We start from the raw sequence: 22251 nt of genomic DNA, 5'->3' as shown, positions 1-22251 counted from the left end.
GTAGTTTTTTCAGAAGATGAGGAATAATAGGTAAGGACATGATGACATTTTTAAATTATTCAATGGATTATATAATGATAACAGGAGAGGGCATATTCATTAAGTTATCTTACAAATGATTCTACTGAGTAAAACACATAGAGTGATTTCCCATGTGCTTCTCACTGTTGTGAATGTACACATGGCAAGATAATACGATTTTAGGGTAGAGTGATCTAAGATACAGGAGCCATGGGATAGTTGGTCAGCTACTTTACAAGACATCTCCTGATCTATGCAGGAGGATCAGGAGATAGAGGAAAAAAGATATATATTGTTTTTTTTTTCCTCTAGTAAAATGGAGTTGTGTGCTGACCGTGAATCCCACCAAATCAGTCACACAGACACTGAAAGAAAAGGTCTTCTCCCATAGAGTGTGACAAAAAGCTGCTATGAGTCCCTGCATACTCTCACATACCAGGTTAAGCTCATGTTCATTCTTATTTGATTTCAGAGTCAAGATTGTAGCTGCCTTGTGTTCAGTTTACTTTTAAAAGACAGTTATTTTATTGTTCAGAATGACAGATATGCCTATAACATGTTTTGGTCAAATCACCAGCTCTGACTTACCCTCCCTTTTTCCTACTATACCCCACCACTTTTTATTTCCAATTTGATATGTATTTTTTAAACCAAATTGAGTGTACTTAGTCTTGCAAGCATGTGGCTAGGAATAATGTTAAGGTTTGTTTTGTTGCCTTGTATTGTAGTACTAAATAGTAGACCCCAAGTTCTCTTTGTTCCCAGGTACAAGGAGTTCCTCACATACAACAAGTGATGCTATGTAACTTTGCCCTATATAACAAGTTATTCATGATTCATCAAAAAGATGCCTACTGATGGGCAGAGGAGGTAGGCATAAATTCGATACACAGACTTAGGTCTGAAGTAAAGACCATGAGGAGGAGGAGGAGGTGGAGGAGGAGGAGGAGGAGGAGGGGGGGGAGGAGGTAGTGGTGGTAGAGGGGGAGAGAGGAGAGGAGAGGAGAGGAGAGGAGAGGAGAGCAGAGGAGAGCAGAGGAGAGCAGAGGAGAGCAGAGGAGAGCAGAGGAGAGCAGAGGAGAGCAGAGGAGAGCAGAGGAGAGCAGAGGAGAGCAGAGGAGAGCAGAGGAGAACAAAAGATGTTATGGGTTAGTTGAACCATGAGAAAATGATGATGAAGGCCAACCAGTTGGAAAAGAAGCAGCCCAAATGGAAATTGCCAAGTTATAACTCAGGCTTATTGACAAAGATGTAGTTACAATGGAAGAGAGGGTTGATACCTGCCCACCTCAAGTACTATTAAGGTTAATTTTAATTATAAAGGCTTTGTATCTTTTATTTGGGAACTGAATGGAATGATCAAGTATAGGTAGAAATTCCCCCATTAAATATTTACCACAATAGTATAAAGCCATATCCTGAGTAATGGCTAGACCTCTCATTCTGAAGCTCCTGACTTCATCCATAGTAGCAATCACCTGTCAATAACTCCTCAGGAAGGGATGGGAATTCATGTGTCTCTATGGGCTATGGTCTTCAATCTTGGGCATGTTTTGAGCATACAGTCATTATTACTGGGATTTGTATGTGCAACAGTTCTTCGGTGTTCAGAAAATTTTAGCCACCACATCAATGTTGTGGAATCTCAACATATCCCTTTATGCTTTGGTACTATATTGAAGAGGCCAGTGAAATATCTGTTTTAATTTTCATGCTTTTCTGACTTTGCTGAAGAGAGAACTGAATGAGATAACTATGTCTCATGAAATTCTTACAGACTTGTTGTCAGGCTGTTTATGGTTTACTACAAATATACCACAAAATACTTGTCATACACTTATATTACAGAATTGGATTTCATGACTAAATGGATCAACACAGATTCAAACATTTTTCATTCATTATGTGCTGTGGACTGGACTCAATTGGTTTATCAACTCGCAGGGAACCAGGATTTCAGTAATCAGGTGAACAAGAAGTAGGTGGGATGACAAATAGGCATGAACACAAGGGAGTGTTGATCTGAATGTAATGTTTCAAAATGAGCATCAGATTTATATTACAGAAGAAAACTAAGAAGTTAGGTTACACATTAACCAAGGTACATCGAAGTTATCTGACACAAAACAGATAAAATGTAAAAATAAAAACTGTATACAAAAAGTCTGACAGGAACCAGGCAGTGTTTACAATTGAGATATGATCAGCCCCTTCTAAAAATTTGTTATTGACAGGAGCCAGGTGAGGATTTCACACCTTAGTCACAATTTATGCTATTCCTCTGAGCCTTGTGAATGCTTGCACCAGGGGGATTCTGCTCATGCTGACATTTTCATGAATAAAGCAATAATGTAGTTCCTCCTTAAACCACAACCCTCCTTCTTCCTAGGTTATTGTAAATTCTTGCATATGGGAGTAAGGGTCTGTATGGAATATCCTTTTGTCAGAAGAACTCACCAACGTCAGTTTAATATGCAATGTAGTCTACCATACCTGACTGTAGGGAGGATTCTAAGTTTACTATTTTCAACTTGCCCTGAGATTACTAACTCCTATTTGAAAAACTGTGAGATGCCTGTTTACTAACTGTCAACACTGGGACATTTCATCTGAATGAGGAACACTCTTACGAAATTCCAAGCCCAGGGTTGACTCCAGGACTCCGAGGACATTGGTGAAGGCCAGGAAGCAAAGTTCAGTCTAGCTTAGGTATTTGACACATTATTTCTCAGAGGTACCTATAATAAAACAATACTGAAAGAAAGTACACAGATCCATTCACCAACTAATGCAGGGACAAGTTGGAACATTTGTGTTACAGGATGCCAAGGCTCCAGGGCCCTAAGTTTCCATAAAACTTTTCTGCCTTGGGACTCATCGAAGTTTTTGGGGCTGCCATGCAGTCTTCACTGGTGTGTGTATAGCATTTCCCACTTTATATCTTTTAGATGAAGTTTCAGAATGTCCCACCTCAATCTCAGAAGAACTCTAAAGATAAGTGGAAACACAATGATTACTAATAAAATAATGTCAATTATAATAGCATGCAAGATTATATACTTAACCCAATCTAAGGGATTTAATACAAATAGATTATTTTTTAAATCTCTGGCTAATTTCTCAATGTTCTATTTATCCAAAGGACTTCTGTTAATATCTGAAATTTCTATCTTTAATTGCTGTATAATATGTGAAATATCTGTATTTTTCCACACTCCCTGCAAATGAGCCTTAGTCTTTCCCCAATTAATGGTTGCATTATAAGTTAATGGCATGACACATATATATTGAAATGAAGCACGACCTTTAGTAGCTAACCTAACCTTAATATTTGCTATAACCTGTCCCCATCTATTGTTAACATATCATCATAGAAAACTGTAGCTAACTTTCAAATATGTCTCTAAAACTGTCTAGAACCAGCCTTTTAAATGAAGTCTGTTATTTCTAATATTGGATTGATTATTAGAACAGTCCATGATTTAGTCAGAATAATTGGTCACATTAAAGGAAAGGGAAGAGTCATCATGACATTCAACTATGTAAATTAATAAGCTTTCAAGGCCATATAGAGGAGAATTCAGAGATCAGCCATATTATGATGTCACTAGTTTTGTGAGACATCTTAGAATATTCTAATATCCCATTAATAATTGAACATGACATCATTATTTCTTGGCTATTTGAAAACATGCCATCATAAGAGACGTGACTCACTCTCATGTAAACAGGGAATAATTGAAATCATTCTTCGATTCTTTTCCCAAAACCTTAGTTCTGGTCTTTTAATTATCAGCTCTGGGAAATGCAAGTTATAGTTTAACCTCTGGGCTGAAGCTTCTTGGATAAAAGGTCAAGCAGTGACAGAAGCAAATGAACTGTGAAGAGAAGGATTTTGATTTTCAGGATGCCTGGAAAGTGGATTTCTGCTCTGTTGCTGCTGCAGATAAGTTGCTGCTTCAGATCTGTGAAATGTGGGAAAGTGTTGGTGTGGCCGATGGAATTCAGTCATTGGATGAACATAAAAATAATACTGGATGAACTGGTACAGAGGGGCCATGAAGTCACTGTTCTGAGACCTTCAGCTTACTATGTTCTTGATCCCAAAAAATCACCTGGCCTTAAGTTTGAAACTTTTCCTACATCTGTCACTAAAGATGATCTGGAAAATTTTTTCATACAGCTTTTGAATGTGTGGACTTATGAGTTGTCAAGAGATACATGTTTGTCATATTCTCCTTTAATGCAAAATATGTTTGATGAATTATCTGGTTATTATCTAAGTCTTTGTAAAGATGTCGTTTCAAACAGACAGCTCATGACAAAGCTACAGGAATCAAAGTTTGATGTCCTTTTGTCAGATCCTGTTGCTTTTGGTGGGGAGCTAATCGCTGAATTGCTCCACATACCTTTTCTGTACAGTCTTCGCTTCACTGCAGGTTACAGAATTGAAAAATCCAGTGGAAGATTTCTACTACCTCCCTCTTATGTGCCTGTTATTCTGTCAGGATTAGGTGGACAAATGACATTCATAGAGAGAGTAAAAAATATGATATGCATGCTTTATTTTGACTTTTGGTTCCAGATGCCTAATGATAAGAAATGGGATTCATTTTACACTGAATATTTGGGTAAGTTACATTTTTTTTTCTAAGTTGCTTGAATACCTAAGTTTCACAAGTGTGTAAATCTTTATGTCCATGAAATAGAAAGTGTAAGAGTCCTTTATAAGTGATCAAATGTATAATGATATAAACTATCAAAGTCACAAGCTCTTGTAAATGCTCATATATTTGATCAAATAGGAGAAGGTATCGGTATCAGTACTGATAGAAGACATTTCGGTTAGCTATACAATTACATAGAGATGAAATTAGATGGTCCCTAAATGATTCTTTACCCATATACTGAAATGTTTTCTTCTATTTTAATAAGTCACTAAGCAGTTACCAATTAATCTTGATTAATGGAGATTCAAGAATGGCATATTTTGTTATATATATATATATATATATATACATATATATATATATATATATACATACACACATTGAATAAGTTATTTCCTCTTGCCTAGGCCAGTGTATTTATTTAAAATGAAAATGTAGGGTCAGAAAACATGGCCAAAGATTTAAGATTGTTTCTGTACAGAGCTCTGTGCCAGAGCTCTTTTCCTGGGACCACTCATATACAATGGCTCAAAATTGCCTGTAACTTCACCTTCAAGAGAACTGCTGTCCTTTATCATATCCACAGGCACTGGCATAAACTTAACATATACTCATGAAGACACACATACCTATAAATGAAAAGATAAAACATAAAATATTTTCTTTGTATATAACTATAAAATCCCCCACATCTTGAAAACTATTACATTATTTCTGAAGTTTAAAAGTGGAACAGAGCCAGGCGCGGTGGCCCACGCCTTTAATCTCTTGGAGGCAGAGGCAGGCGAATTTCTGAATTAGAGGCCAGCCTAGTCTACAGAGTGAGTTCCAGGATAGCCAGGGAAACACAGAGAAACCCTGTCTCGAACCCCCCCCCCCAAAAAAAAAGTGGAACAGATATTTCTACCAGTCCCCACATTTCCTTATTGGGTCCTTTCCTAAATTCAATTGCAAATGCCTAAATTCTACAGGGACCCGGACCCACATGCTATATTTTCTGAATTCACTTTTTTTTTTTTTCTCTTAAAAATGTACCACAGATAAGACTAGCCACAATTTCCTATTCTCATAATTCTGGATGTATTGAGATTGCTTTATAGTGTAAGTATTATTAAATAACTCAATATGAAATAATACTAGAATTATTAACCTCTTTCTTCCTTCCTTCCTTCCTTCCTTCCTTCCTTCCTTCCTTCCTTTCTTTCTTTCTTTCTTTCTTTCTTTCTTTCTTTCTTTCTTTCTTTCTTTCTTTCTTTCTTTCTTTCTTTCTTGGTTTTTCGAGACAGGGTTTCTCTGTATAGTCCCAGTTGTCCTGAAACTCACTTTGTAGACCATGTTGGTCTCAAACTCAGAAATCTGCCCACCTCTGCCTCACGAGTGCTGGGATTAAAGGCGTGCACCACCACTCCTGGCTAAATTCAGTCATTTATAAATCTTACATCTCCCTGAAAGGAATAAAAACTAGCTATAAACTATCATGACCCTGAGGATTCTGACCAGGATACACAGCATTTGACAGTTTTGGTCATGGAATGTGTGTTTATATTTACATAGTTTGGTTTTGTTTTTTTGAAGATTTGGAGAGGAAAAAAATGCGAGCTTCTTAATATATACTTAGTGAGTTGTTTCTGTAATTAATTACGGTTTTAAATTACAGAGGAAAGATGAAATAAGTCTTACGTAATGCTTTAAAAATAAACACAAAGCCAGGCAGTGGTGGCACATGCCTTTAATCCCAGCACTTGAGAGGCAGGGAAAGGCAGATTTCTGACTTCAAGGCCAGCCTGGTTTACAGAGTGAGTTCCAGGACAGCTAGGGTTATACAGAGGAACCGTTTCAAGAAACCAAAACCAAAACCAAAAAAAAAAAAAAAAAGAACAAACAAAAAACTTTTAAAAGTAAACACAAATTAACAGGTAACTATATGATCAACAAATCAGTTATCAATACAATATTACATTTTAAATGTACATGTTCTATATCAAATACCAATTCTTCCAACGTTTTTAAGGAAATATATTTTATACTCAGCAGACAGTTCTGTCAACTTTTCTCTGTCTAATTTGCTCATCTTCTCCATCTAGGAAGGCCCACCACCTTAGCTGAGACAATGGGCCAAGCAGAAATGTGGCTCATTAGATCCAACTGGGATTTGGAGTTTCCTCACCCGACCTTACCAAATGTTGACTATGTTGGAGGACTCCACTGCAAACCTGCTAAACCTTTGCCTAAGGTAAATATATTTTTTTATCTCTTTTTCATTTCATATCATTTCTGGTAAAATGATTCTACATCTTTCCTTACATTTTTCTCCCAATGATAGAGATATGTGGGAAGTGAAATTAAGATTCCTGGTAAGCAGAAGCTCTACAAACTGAGGAAAGTATATGGCAGATATGAAAAATATTCATATCAGTGAGTTCAGTCATGCAGTGACAGTACTAGAGTGACTCACCATTGGGTAAAGTGTTTACCAAGCAACCATGAGGATGTGAGTTTGAGTGCCAGTGCCCACATAAAAAGTTTAGTGTTCTAGCATAGCATGCATGAGCTGAAGAAACAGGTTAATACTGAGGATACTAACCTGATAGAATGGTGAGATTAATGTTCAATGAGAGACAGTCTCAAAAATAATATCTTAAAGTTAATAGAGTAGAACTTCTGATTTTATCATGACCTTTATTGGCTAAAACAAAGGTGGGGAATATGGAGACATTAAGAAAATACTCTCATTTATACACAATATCAGAAAATTGTCACACAGTATATATTTACCACGTGGTTATGATTATTTTATTAAGAACCAAAACATTTTATTTATCATAGGAGGAAGAATGCATTAACTTATCACATATGTACGTACCACAAGATTGATATTATTTCAGTAAACACTAGCTAATAATATTAAACTAGCCATCATAGTAGCAAATTAAACAGCAAGCAAACTTTATAAATTCTGCAGGATGAAAGATATAATGGAGCTACAATTTTACAAATATTGCACTCACTATACTTGCATTTCTTAGCTTTCATTTTGCCAGAGGAAAATGTTGAGAAGGTTTGTTGCACATATGTGAGTGCACTTCATACTGTTGCCTGTGGTGGGCTGTGCCAGCTCTGGCTTCTGTTTCTTTTAACACCACTATTCTAAAAACTCGTACTACTTCAATTTTTTCCCCTAGGTTTTTGTTTTGTTTTGTTTTGTTTTGTTTTGTTTTGTTTTGTTTTGTTTTGTTTTGTAAAATTTTCATGAGTGACTTCTCTACAATTGCTATTGTGTGATAAAACAAGTTCTTTATTCACAGGATATGGAAGAATATGTCCAGAGCTCTGGAGACCATGGTGTAGTGGTCTTTTCTCTTGGGTCAATGGTTAGTAACATCACAGAAGAAAAAGTCAACGCAATTGCATGGGCCCTTGCCCAGATTCCACAAAAGGTGAGGTAAAGTGCCCATGGTGGGAGAATGTATACTGCATCCATAAAAGTCCTTGGAAGGTCTGATTCTAGAATTGACTATGTGAAACCTAAACGTTTAGGTAAGCTCTAATTTAGCTTAGCCAAATTATAAACAGAAACACAAAAGATATGCTACAATATTACAGAAGGTATTTTTGACTGCAGGTGCCTTGGATATCAATGTTGTGATCTCTGTGGGTACATTCTGAAGTCCTCGAATTATGATGACATTACTGTCAAGGGTGTGTAGACACAGCAAATTCTTCTTGATTTCACATGAAAAGATAATAGTTGCATGGATTTTAGATTCATGTGAATCAAAAACATGTATAAAGCTTGTGCAATCAAAAAGCAGACCAAATCTAAGCCAAGCATTCTCTAGTGGAAAACCACACATGCAAGAATATTTGGAAAGGACAACTGGCTTCTTATGTTTTGTTTTTTTGTTTTATTTTTGGTATTGATGATTAAAAATACACAGTTAACACTGCACATGTCAAATTAATACATGGGGGCGTACACAATACCATGGCAATTTATAGGAATATGTAACACAAACCCTTGTGGAGCTACTTTCCTGAGCCTGTGACTTGACACAATCTCACACTGCAGCTCAGGCTAGTGGCTTCAACAGCCAGGAATCATCCTGCCTCAGACATCTGAGGAAGGAAGGTAGATAATTTTTAAGGCCAGAAGTAGGGTGTATAGGGAAGGGGTTGTTTATGGAAGATTGGGGTTTGGAATAAGAAATAATAAGAAAAAAGAACATTATATGAAATTCTTACAGAAATGAAAAAAGATGTCAATCTAACTGTGTGGTCATAGTGATAATTTGGAGATGAGGAATAAGTCCAGTGTGCAGATGATGCTGACATGTTCTGCATCAGTGGTCCAAAGCAATTGCTTTACAAAGGACATGTGTCTACTTGGGTGAAGTTGGTACAGCAGATGTAATATCTGTGTTTAAATCCTACCCTGTCACCACTCCAGATGATGTGGGAAATTAAAGACATATGCAATAGCCAACTTTATACAGAGAATCAAATCCTTACAGTCTGAGGGTTAAGAAAGGTCATAAGAATACATAACACAGGAGTTCTGGCTGCATCCAGTCATAAAGATGAGCTATATATAACAAAAACCTGCATTTCTAATGAGAAACACAAAGGAGAGTTCAAACATTCCTGGATAACAATAGCAAGTAGAAGTGATTAACGTGAGGTAGGCCTGCTCCTATCTGCTAGATCTGAGAAGGGGGCCAAATCACACTCCAAAAGTAATCTCTTTGAAGAAACTGAGGTCAAATACCCTTGTCCAGTTTTCTTGGAGTATTTTCACAAGCACTCAAAAATTGTCGCTATCATGGACTCCTTTCTCATATCTCCTCCTTTTTAATTTTTTTTTGAACACAGAGTATCCAGAGTCATTTTGATTTAATATGTGTTCAAATTTACTTGTCTTTGGATGCTTGAGTATGCAAAGGATCACAGGTGAAAACAGATGCAGTCACCAGAAAGAGATTCTCAGGTGACAAATGGCATCAGTTAACTTCTCCCTTGGTGCATAGGGTCTTTAATTGGCCCAAAGTAGACCGACTTGAATTCTGATGCTATAGTCAATAAATCCCCTTTACCTTTTATCTTGAAGCTTGCTGTCTTCATGATGTCTGCCACAATCTTCTTACCACCCACATCTCTCATTCATGGCTCAGGGCTAGAGGAGTCTGAGAGGAAACCAGTGTTTTATTGGAAACATCTGCATATTCTGTTCAATATTTCTTGAGCCAGCAGGGTTTCCAAGGTTCAAATTGTTGAAACCACATAGGCCTGTCTAAAGGCATTTCAGAATGTTCTGTATAGAAATAGTTTTGAGTTCCTGAACATGTATCACCTTCAGGTAAATTTAAAAATAAGAGTAAATGAGGAAAGTGCAAGGATATGCCACTAGTTTTGGGATTTTTAATTTATTTTTTATTTCTAACATTCCATGTGTTCTTTAAATTATGCACTGACCATGATGATTATAAAGAAGCTTCCAATATGACTTTTATTCCATCATTTGAAAAAGTTTTATTTTTTTTCTCCTATAGACGGGCATAATGCCAGGTTTTATTGAAGTAGGCACTCCCATACTATCAAAAGTTTGAATAAGAAGACTACATTGCAGAAGCATTCCCTGAGTATAGAAGTAGAACCCCCCAAAATTAGAATGTATATCAATGCACACATGCTTGTTCAGTATCCAAGGCAGAATAACATAGTAAATTACATATACTGTCCATAATTATCTAATGACTTTTACCTCATGTGTTAACTGTAGCTGTATGAATATGATATTATACAGGAGAATAAGTAGGACATTCTTGTACAATCTGTCTCACTTATCTAAGTGGGATGTGGTACTGTACATGAACCCCAGCAGCATTATTGTATAGGTGGTGATGTTCATTTTGCAGGAAAGCAAAAATAGGACTGCTCGATGCATTAGCTTGCTTATTTTGTTCTGCAATAGAAACAGGGAGGTTAGAGTGTGCACAAGTGTGAGTAATAAACACAGGATGAATGATGGTTTGAACAAGTTGTTATAGATCCTGGAGTAATGGGAGCATGGTAGGATGTGAAGATGAAAGTAGAACTTTCCTATTCTACTATAACAATCTGTGTTTGAAACTTGAAAACTCCATAGAGTTCTGCAACTCTCTTTAAAACTGATATTTGTTAGGTGTAAGATAATACATCAAGGAATATAACCATGTAATTGTTGACATTAAATCTTCCCCTGATTCATTAATTGAGCAAGAAGAGAAAGAAAAGTAGTATTTTATGGCCCTTATGGTGCAAAGGGATCCGTTCGAGAGGTCTATTTTCTTGTGCTTTAGTATGTATACGAGACAACTTAGTGGAGAAAGTAAGTGTAAAGGCAGCAAAGGGTCCACAATATAAACAAATGCCTCTTTTAGTTTGGATTCAAATAGCTGTAATACTTTTGACTCTCAATATAAAATCAAGGGTTATCCAATGCCATTTCTCCTTTCAGAATTTATATAGATGGGTTAGTCCGAAATTAGGCATTTTCAAAATAGTATGTAGGCAATTAATATTCCCTAATATTTTTGAAATTTGTTGAGTGTTTTTATTTATTTTTATTAGCTATTTTATTCATATACATTTCATATGTTATTTCTCTTCCCTGTTTTTTCCTCTGAAAAGGACTAGACCATCCCTCCTCCCCCTTGTTTTTTTTTTTTATTACTCATTCCACTCATTTACATCTCAATTGATATCCCAGTTCCCAGTTAACTATCCACAAGCCCTGACCCCCATCCCCCTCATCCCACATCTTTCCTCTCAGTACCTACTCATCTAGCATCCCTCTGTTCTGGGACAGCAAACCTCCACAGGATCAAGGGCCTGCCCTCCCATGGATAAACAGTAGTTTATCTATGAAAGGAATCCGGATTATTACAGTAGTCACTGATGCAAGTTATACAAGGGAAATTGTGATCTGATCACCATACCTACTAATTGGTATTTAAAAGCCATAGGTAAATTTATACATTATTTTTATTGCCTATATAGTCACATCATGTAGAAAATGTGCTTCATGAGGGAGGACTCAGTAGTACAAATAAGACTGTAAGTTTAAGCACACTAATAAAGGAAAACAATAAATAATTAATGGATTTAAAAATAAGAGGAACTTTTATCAGATTAATTGATTTTGTAACTGATGTTTCTTTTATACTTATTGAATAGTGACCACCTTAACAGCATATTGTAAAAGTAAGTAAACATTGGTAGAGTAGTGAACTATGAGCTCTATCAAGATTAGACAAAATTGCAATTTATAAATTCAGAAAACATAATGTTATTATTAATCTTTTGTGAAGATACTTTCTACAACAATTATTATATCTGAAAATTTACAAAGATCAGACACTGAGTAATATCAGGGGCAGCTAGTAACTAGAACACCTGTTAGCACCCATAAAAAGGACAATTTAAAAACAATCAACACTAAGAGTGGAGCAGACTGAAGGAAAGGTCATCCAGGACTGCCCCATGTGGGGATCCATCCAATATGCAGGCAACAGATCCAGATACTATTGCTGATGCCAAGAAGTGCTTGCTGACAGGTGTCTGATATACCTTTCTCCTAAGAGACTCTGATAGAGCCTAACCAAAACAGATGTGGATACTTGCAGGCAACCATTGGAATGAGAACAGGGACCTGAAGGGAGAAGATAGCAGAAGGAATGAAGAAGCTGAAGAGGTTTGAAATCCCATAGGAAGAACCATAATATCAACCAACCAGACCACCCAGAGCTTCCAGGGACTAAACCTCAAACCAAAAAGTACACATGGAGGTACCTGTTGCTCCAGCTGCATTCTGAGCATTGAACTGTGACAAGGACAATTTACTTTGCTTCTTAAAGTGACCACTTAACCAACATCATTTTTTTTTGTAGAGCAAACATTCCTAAAACAGATAATTTTGCTCTAGATTTGTATGCCCCTACATTTCTACATAACTTCAGAAAGACCATAACATTTTTTACCTCTCTTTGAGGCTTAATTCTCAGCATTCTTCATTGTCATTATCAAAAGTAACTAACTATTTTTAAGAAGTCTTGAATTTGCTCCCCCTTTACATGTTTTTCAATAGCATCTCTGAGTCTCCCTCTGAAATCAGCATAAGGCTCAGAGAAAACATATATTTTGCATATTACTAGACCCTAAGTCTGATTCCATATCAGTATTCATGCAGGAAGCCATAACAGCATTTCTAATGTGGAAGAACTGCAGGATGTATATCATGCAACTGATAATCTGCTGATACAATTCCCTGTCAGCATTTCTGTTTTTTAATTAGGTATTTTCTTCATTTACATTTCAAATGCTATCCCAAAAGTTCCCCTTTCCCTCCTCTCCCCACTCCCCTACCCACCCACTTCTACTTCTTGGCCCTGGTGTTCCCCTGTACTGAGGCATATAATGTTTGCAAAACCAAGGGGCCTCTCCTCCCAATGTTGGCCAACTAGGCCATCTTCTGATACTTCTGCAGCTAGAGACACAAGCTCACCTGAGTATCCAACCCATAATCAGCCGCCAAACACTGACACCATTGCATACACTAGCAAGATTTTGCTGAAAGGACCCTGATATAGCTGTCTCTTATGAGACAATGCCGGGGCCTAGCAAACACAGAAATGGATGCTCACAGTCAGCTATTGGATGGAACACAGGGCCCACAGTGGAGGAGCTAGAGATAGTACCCAAGGAGCTAAAGGGGTCTGCAACCCTATAGGTGGAACAACAATATGAAATAACCAGTACCAGAGGAGCTTGTGTCTCTAGATGCCCAACTTTTTATGGACTTTATTTTCAAGCCACATTTTCCAATAATCGGAAAGGGCTATGAACAATTTTAGCAATTACATGAAATCATGTGGCAAACTTAGTGCATTATTGCTCCAACCAAAAAGATATTCATAACTATATAAAGTAGTAGGTCTATAGGAAGCACAGGCCTTCTTAAAATATTTCATGATGTACATGTTTAATTCCTAATGTACATTTTGATTTTATTGAAACTTTACAGGAAACACAGAGCACAACTAATAAGGCCAGTAAGGAATTGATGAATGAATTTCTTTTCCTTGCACTGGCCTAGCTTGCCTTGGTTGTAATATTAGCTTTTTTGTAGGCTCTCTTAAATCCTCATAAAACAGGGGAAGAACTCAAGATTATCACCTGCATACTTGTCAGTGGTGCTGATTTCCCTTTCCATTTTGCCTTCACTGGGAAATCTTCTTTTCATCTTTTTTTCTTTTAAACCAATTTTAAGGTATCTTCATTCTGTTGATGTTCATGCAAGGCCTTGGGAATTACTTCCTGGTGATTATTAACCTCCTTATCTTTGTAAAGTTTTTTGTTAACAGTCTAACTCAATGCCCACATGACCACTGATTGAAAGGGAATATTTTTTCAATGTTTATGTGCTTTTTCCATATTCATTTAGATGCAGTCCCTTACTTCTTCATCTAAAGTATCATCTTCTGTTAACTAGGCATTATAATCTCAAGCAACCTAATAGTTGTGACTTTGATACATGTGCTCCTCTCCTTTTCTTTCTTTCTTTCTTTCTTTCTTTCTTTCTTTCTTTCTTTCTTTCTTTCTTTCTTTCTTTCTTTCTTCTTCTTCTTCTTTTTTTTTTTTTTTTTGGTTTTTCGACACAGGGTTTCTCTGTATAGCCCTGACTGGATGCACAAGCTCACATAAGGTATAGCTTTCTCTGTATTCTACCTGCTTTTTCTCATTCACCTCTCTCTGTGAGCGTCTCCAATGTTCTATTGCAAAGTCAAATTTAAGTCCCCCTTCATTGTCACTTGTCACAACTCCAGAGACATGGAGACTTGAGAGAATGGAGCTGATAAGTGAGGCAGACTAAAAATCTCATGAAATAGCCAACTTTATTCACAGCATCAAACAATGCTTACTCTGAGGCTTAAGAAATGTCACATGAGTAAAGGTCACACGATTTCAAGCTGTATACAATCACAAGGACAAATCAAGGTAATAACATATAGATTCAACTCCTATCTGGTATAAATGGGAAAATGACATAGACACATACCAAGAGAAGGCTTGTGTTTTGAAGAAACAAGAGTAACAAGACCCTTGACCTGTTTTCTTGGAGTATTCTCAGTGGACTAAGATTTTACTCACATGACTCCATTCCTGAACTGTTGCAACACTACAATATGCAAAGGTTCTTCCAGAAGGGTCAGATGATTTCATATTTCTATTGGCCCACACATTGGCCATTTTTTCCAAGTACTCCTGGGCAGAGATAATTCTGGATGGCAAACAATGAAGAATACACAATCAAAGACAAGAAAAACTGAAATTTACTGTAAATAACATAGCACAAATGAATAAACAAAAACTCTAAACTATTTAAAATGTATTTTATTACAATATTAAAACTGGTATATTAGAGGTTTCAAAATAATTTATATAAAATAAGTGAATAGTAATTTGCCAATATTCCTTGCAGTTGAATTATGTTGCCATGGCAATGTATTAATGTTTCCATGTATCACTTACTGACTCATTTACCTACATATCTCTTTGTGGAAAGTGATGATTGTGTTCAACATGTCTGAGGGCAAAAATATAAACACAGAAACTGCTGGTACAGTTTTTGCTCAGTCTTTTAAGAGCTCTCATTGCTCACTTCTTCTGACTTCCTCATCTATCCTATGGGAGATGTTCAGATCTGTTTTCTCTACACTAAAAAAAGATACATTATAAAATAAGTTCTCTTTTGGAAATTATAATTACATCATTTCTTTGTTTCCAGTCCTCCCTCCAAACACTTGCATAAGCATGCCCCCTTGGTCTCTTTCAAATTCACAACATATATATATATATGTGTGTGTGTGTGTGTGTGTGTGTGTCTACATTTATAATCCTATATATATCCTGCTCAGTCCTTGTAATGTAAAATTTGCCTCCACCAATAAAGATTGTCTAACATTTAACAGGTTCTTTGGAAATTTGATGGCAAAACCCCAGCAACTTTAGGACACAATACAAGAGTGTACAAGTGGCTCCCCCAGAATGACCTCCTTGGTAAGACTCTGGAAAACAAAATCAATATCATGACTGAGTCTCTGATTCCTATACCTATCCCTTTTGACTTCAAAACACTTATATTATACTTACTTCATGGATTATTTATTTAGGATAACAAGTTATGACATGGATTTGGTCTTTTCTTACCACTCTTTTTTTTTTTCACATCTACTATGGATTTCATGTGTTTGACTGGAAATGAGTATTTCATATTTCAAGTCTCTAGTCATGTGCAAATCTGCAAAATAGTTCCCTGAAAATTTAGATTCTTCTAGCTCTGAGACAGAGAAATATTTCAGTGAGGTTATGAGTATAACAATCTTCATGAAGAAAATCTCTTCAGTTCCTCATAATATACATATCTCTTTTCATATCTAAAACTGCTAAATACTGTTATCCTGAATTCATCTTATTCTAGGTCATCCAAAAACCAAAGCCTTTATAACTCATGGTGGGGCCAACAGTGTCTATGAGGCAATCTATCATGGAATCCCTATGATTGGCATTCCTTTGTTTGGAGAACAGCATGATAACATTGCCCATATGGTGGCCAAAGGAGCAGCTGTTACATTGAATATCAGAACAATGTCAAGGTCAGATGTGCTCAATGCACTGGAGGAAGTCATAGAAAATCCTTTGTGAGTATAACCTTTTAAAATGTGGTTCATTAATTATTCATTTATTCTCACAATCATATATTTAGTGTCTTCTTACTGAAAGCCAAACAAACAAGAATTATCCTGAAGGCAATGGTAACTATAGGAACAGAAATATATTAGGGTATAATTCACTACACATATTATTCTCTCTCTTACTTTTTGTTTTCTAATTCCTTCTTATGCTTTATATTTCTTTACTATGGTCCTAAATATGTAACACTTTCGCTTCATCCTCCACACTGCTTTGCCAAGAATGATCTTGATAGTCCTGTCCAACACTTCAAAAGAAGGCTTTCATATCTGGTGTGGGACTTTTTAGTAGAAAGTCCTTGTCTATTGGAAAGAGGAATGTCAGTTCAGATGAGAAAAGTTCATTAAAGCTATATATGTATGTTTTTGCATAGAATTGGAAGAAAGGCATAAATAGTTAAGAGTATAATTATTTTTCAGAATTCTTCTTGTTATTTTCTCCTTTTCCCTCCTCTTCTTCTTCCCCTTGCCTTTCCCCTCTTCCCATTTCCCTTATTACATCACTGAAATTCTGCCATCTACGTTCACATTCTTCATGCCTTTTTTGTATTAACCTCTTCCCCATCTCAAAGGAGTATCTAGTCTTCCTATCCCTCTATCAGATAAGTTGAATCCTAAATTGTAATTGACTGTCATAGCATACTAATAAATGAGGATGTTTTAATAAAAAAAATACACAATTTTGCTATTGTGATTTGTAAAGAGTAGGAGGATAAGTTACCACCACTGTAAATCCTACCTGTTGTGCTACAGTAATCTGACATTTTGGGCTGGTGACTTAGCTCTCTAACTCATTCTTTTCATAAATATGTTTATTTATAATATTTTCAGCAATAAAATCAAATGCACCTGCATAGTTCTCTGTAAAATTTGGACCACTTTTCTAAGTTCAGATGTGAAGAAAATGAAGATCAGCAATGATATGAAAAAATCAGGTCATAGGGCAGCTCAATGGATAAGAACAGGCGTTTTTTTTTTTTTTTTTTTTCGAGACAGGGTTTCTCTGTGTAGCCCTGGCTGTCCTGGAACTCACTTTGTAGACCAGGCTGGCCTTGAACTCAGAAATCCGCCTGCTTCTGCCTCCCGAGTGCTGGGATTAAAGACGTGCGCCACCAGGCCCGGCTAGAACAAGAGTTTTAGTGCATTCATTCCATTAATTGATGGTCATTTTCTCTCTTATAGCTATAAAAAGAATGCTATGTGGTTGTCAACCATTCACCATGACCAGCCTATGAAACCCCTGGACAGGGCTGTATTCTGGGTTGAGTTTGTCATGCGCCACAAAAATGCTAAGCACTTGAGGCCACTTGGACATAACCTTACCTGGTACCAGTACCACTCTCTGGATGTGATTGGATTCCTACTCGCTTGTGTGGCAGCCACTGTAGTTCTTACTGTAAAGTGCCTCTTGTTCATTTACCGATTCTTTGTAACGAAAAAAAAGAAAATGAAGAATGAGTAGAGTTCATTGTCAATGCACCACATGAATGAACTTTCAGCCTCATTCTAATTTATGAGCCACCTTCTAAACACTGATTTGATTCTTTTTTAATCAAGGCACATCTTCTTTATAAATTCTACCTTGTAAGAAGACATATAAATCTGTGAATACTGATGCATTTTCAAAAATCCCATCTATTTTTAGTTTCAAACTATTTAATGTAAAAAAAATTGTATTGTAGAAAAATATAAAAAAAATAAAGATGTACTTGATAAAGCCTTAAAACTCATAGAATATTTCAGTGTAATTTCTGAGATCCCAGTGTTCAGAGTTTCCAGCAGATTGTCAAGAGATGCTTGAAAAAGACAGGTCTCTGGAGACAGGTGTGTGGCTTCTTCCTAAAATTATAAGCATAGAAATAGTATCTGGGGAGGGAAACATATGATGATTTTGTTTGCCCAGGAAACATTTCAAGTCTACAATGATGTAACTCAGGGACCGCTTGTTACAGTTAGGATGCTACAACTTCCTTTGTTTTAAAGGTTTTTGACATGAGTGTGCAGATAAGAAAACAACTGACCTTAGCATAAGGAGATAGCAATGGATCTACTCGCATTCTATTACATGATACCTCAAGTTGTGCCAGCACCATTTGTTGAAAATGCTGTCTTTTTTCCACTGGATGGTTTTAGCTCCCTTGTCAAAGATCAAGTGACCATAGGTATGTGGGTTCATTTCTGAGTTTTCAATTCTATTCCATTGGTCTACTTCTCTGTCGCTATACCAGTACCATGCAGTTTTTATCATAATTGCTCCGTAGTACAGCTTTAGATCAGGCATGGTGATTCCACCAGAGGTGCTTTTATCCTTGAGGAGAGTTTTTGCTATCCCAGGTTTTTTGAAATTCCAGATGAATTTGCAGATTGCCCTTTCTAATTCGTTGAAGAATTGAGTTGGAATTTTGACAGGGATTGCATTTAATCTGTAGATTGCTTTTGGCAAGATAGCTATTTTTACTATATTGATCCTGCCAATCCATGAGCATGGGAGACCTTTCCATCTTCTGAGATCTTTAATTTCTTTCTTCAGAGACTTGAAGATTTTATCATACAGAACTTTCACTTCCTTAGTTAGGGTCATGCCAAGGTATTTAATATTATTTGTGAGTATTGAGAAGGGTGTTGTTTCCCTAATTTCTCTCTCAGCCTGTTTATCCTTTGTATATAAAAAGGCCATTGACTTGTTTGAGTTAATTTTATATCCAGCTACTTCACTGAAGCTGTTTATCAGGTTTAGGAGTTCTCTGGTAGAATTTTTAGGGTCATTTATATATATATAATCTGCAAAAAGTGATATTTTGACTTCTTCCTTTCTAATTTGTATCCCCTTTATCTGCTTTTGTTGTCAAATTGCTCTGGCTAGGACTTCAATACAATGTTGAATAGGTAGGAAGAGAGTGGACAGCCTTGTTTAGTCCCTGATTTTAGTGGGATTGCTGCCAGCTTCTCACCCTTTACTATGATGTTGGCTACTGGTTTGCTGTAGATTGCTTTTATCATGTTTAGGTATGGGCCTTCAATTCCTGATCTTTCCAAAACTTTTATCATGAATGGGTATTGGGTTTTGTCAAATGCTTTTTGCACATCTAAGGAGATGATCATGTGGTTTTTGTCTTTGAGTTTGTTTATATAATGGATTATGTTGATGGATTTCCACATATTAAACCATCCCAGCATCCCTGGAATGAAACCTACTTGGTCAGGATGGATGATTGTTTTGATGTGTTCTCGTATTCAGTTAGCAAGAATTTTATTGAGTATTTTTACATCGATATTCATGAGGGCAATTGGTCTGAAGTTTTCTATCTTTGTTGGGTCTTTCTGTGGTTTAGGTATCAGAGTAATTGTGGCTTCATAGGATGAATTGAGTAGGGTACCTTCTGCTTCTATTTTGTGGAATAGTTTGTGAAGAACTGGAATTAGATCTTCTTTGAATGTCTGATAGAACTCTGCACTAAACCCATCTGGTTCTGGGCTTTTTTTGGTTGGGAGACTATTAACTACTGCGTCTATTTCTTCCTATCTCCTTGTACTAAGGTCAAATCTAAGTGGATCAAAGAACTCCACATAAAACCAGAGACAGTGAAACTTATAGAAGAGAAAGTGGGGAAAAGCCTCGAAGACATGTGCAGAGAGGAAAAATTCCTGAAAAGAACAGCAATGGCTTGTGCTGTAAGACCGAGAATCAACAAAGAGGACCTCATAAAATTGCAAAGCTTCTGTAAGGCAAAAGACACTGTCAATAAGACAAAAAAAAACCCGCCAACAGATTGGGAAAGGATCTTTACCTATCCTAAATCAGATAGGGGACTAATATCCAATATATATAAAGAACTTAAGAAGGTGGACTCCAGAAAATCAAATAACCCCATTAAAAATGGGGCTCAGAAATAGACAAAGAATTCTCACCTGAGGAATACCGAATGGCAGAGAAGCACCAGAAAAAAATATTCAGTGTCCTTAATCATCAGGGAGATGCAAATCAAAACAACCCTGAGATTCCACCTCACACCAGCCAGAATGGCTAAGATCAAAAATTCAGGTGACAGCAGATGCTGGCAAGGTTGTGGAGAAAGAGGAACACTCCTCCATTGTTGGTAGAATTGCAAGCTTGTACAACCACTCTGGAAATCAGTCTGGTGGTTCCTCAGAAAATGGACATAGAACTATAGGAGGATCCTGTAATACCTCTCCTGGGCATATATCCAGAAGATGTCCCAACCGGTAGGAAGGACACATGCTCCACTATGTTCATAGCAGCCTTATTTATAATAGCCAGAAGCTGGAAAAAAGCCAGATGCCCCTCAACAGAGGAATGGATACAGAAAATGTGGTACATTTACACAATGGGTTACTACTCAGCTATGAAAAAGAATGAATTTATGAAATTCCTAGCCAAATGGATGGACCTGGAGGGCATCATCCTGAGTGAGGTGACCTAATCACAAAAGAACTCACATGATATGTACTCACTGATAAGTGGATATTAGTCCAGAAACTTAGAATACCCAAGATACAAGATACAATTTGCAAAACACATGACACTCAAGAAAAATGAAGACTAAAGTGTGGACACTTTGCTCTTTCCTAGAATTGGGAACAAAACACCGAATGAAGGAGTTACAGGGACAATGATTGGAGTTGAGATGAAAGGATGGACCACCTAGAGACTGCCATACCCGGGGATCCATCCCATAATCATCCTCCAAATGCTGACACCATTGCTCACACTAGCAAGATGTTGCTCAAAGGACCCTGATATAACTGTCTCTTGCGAGGCTATGCTGGGGCCTAGCAGACACATAAGTGGAGGCTCACAGTCAGCTATTGGATAGATCATAGTGCCCCCAATGGAGGAGCTAGAAAAGTACCCAAGGAGCTAAAGGTGTCTGCAACCCTATAGATGGAACAACAATATGAACTAACCAGTTACACCCCCCCCCCCCGGAGCTCGTGTCTCTACTCTAGCTGTATATGTATCAGAAGATGACCTAGTTGGCTGTCAGTGGAAAGAGAGGTCCATTGGTCTTGCAATCTTTACATGCCTCAGTAGCCGGGAATGCCAGGGCCAAGAAGTGGGAGTGGGGGGGGGAGTGAGAGGGGAGGGTTTGGGGGACTTATGGGGTAGCATTAGAAATGTAAATGAAGAAAATACCTAATTAATAAAAAATTTTGGTAGACAAATAATAATAATAATAATAATAATAATAATAATAATAATAATCGGATAGGAAAGGAATAAAAATGCTAATAATGGTTAGTTGGCAATGTGATGTTTTAAAGTCTCTTCTATAAGGTTTCTTAGTTTTTCCAAATTTTCTACAATAAAAGAGTATAATGTTTGAAAGTAAAACAAAAACTAAACAAACAAAGAAAAACAATTGAATGATAAAAACTGTAGATTATCTACTGTGGAAATTCTATGCAACCACAACCATCTATCTTTAAAGATTGAATAGTTCTAACATTAATTTTGAAAACTTAGCTTTTGTTTATATAGAACATTTTGCCACTTAGAACTGAAAGTAACTAATAAGATTAATGTAAAGTGAACCTACTAGTAGATTTCAAATGTTTACTGGGCAAACACTATCATCATATGCTTCCCTTTCAGATACTATTTGTATGTTTATATTTTAGGTAAAGAAAGCTGAATTTTAAACAAAAGCACATAAACTACAAAGAAACCTGTCTTTTTTACCCCAGAAACAGGGTTTCCCTATCAATAAAGATATAACCACCAACCTACCAGAATTACACCTGATATCTCATTT

General features: G+C 36.7%; 1 protein-coding gene and 1 pseudogene across 1 annotated transcript; both read left to right on the top strand.

The window, feature by feature from the left end:
* Positions 1 to 3910: 3910 nt before the first annotated feature.
* Ugt2b37 (UDP glucuronosyltransferase 2 family, polypeptide B37) lies at positions 3911 to 18207 on the top strand. Its single transcript, NM_053215.3, has 6 exons — positions 3911 to 4652; positions 6776 to 6924; positions 7997 to 8128; positions 15698 to 15785; positions 16207 to 16426; positions 17660 to 18207. Exons 1-6 carry the CDS (start codon positions 3929 to 3931, stop codon positions 17937 to 17939), a joined length of 1593 nt encoding a protein of 530 aa, NP_444445.2. The 5' UTR covers positions 3911 to 3928; the 3' UTR covers positions 17940 to 18207.
* A 63-nt stretch (positions 18208 to 18270) lies between these two features.
* Positions 18271 to 22251, top strand: part of Gm19418 — a 48806-nt pseudogene continuing 44825 nt past the window's right edge.

The sequence above is a fragment of the Mus musculus genome, chromosome 5, assembly GCF_000001635.26.
Source record: "Mus musculus strain C57BL/6J chromosome 5, GRCm38.p6 C57BL/6J".
Classification (NCBI taxonomy): Eukaryota; Metazoa; Chordata; class Mammalia; order Rodentia; family Muridae; genus Mus; species Mus musculus.
This window is presented reverse-complemented; position numbering and strand designations above follow the sequence as displayed.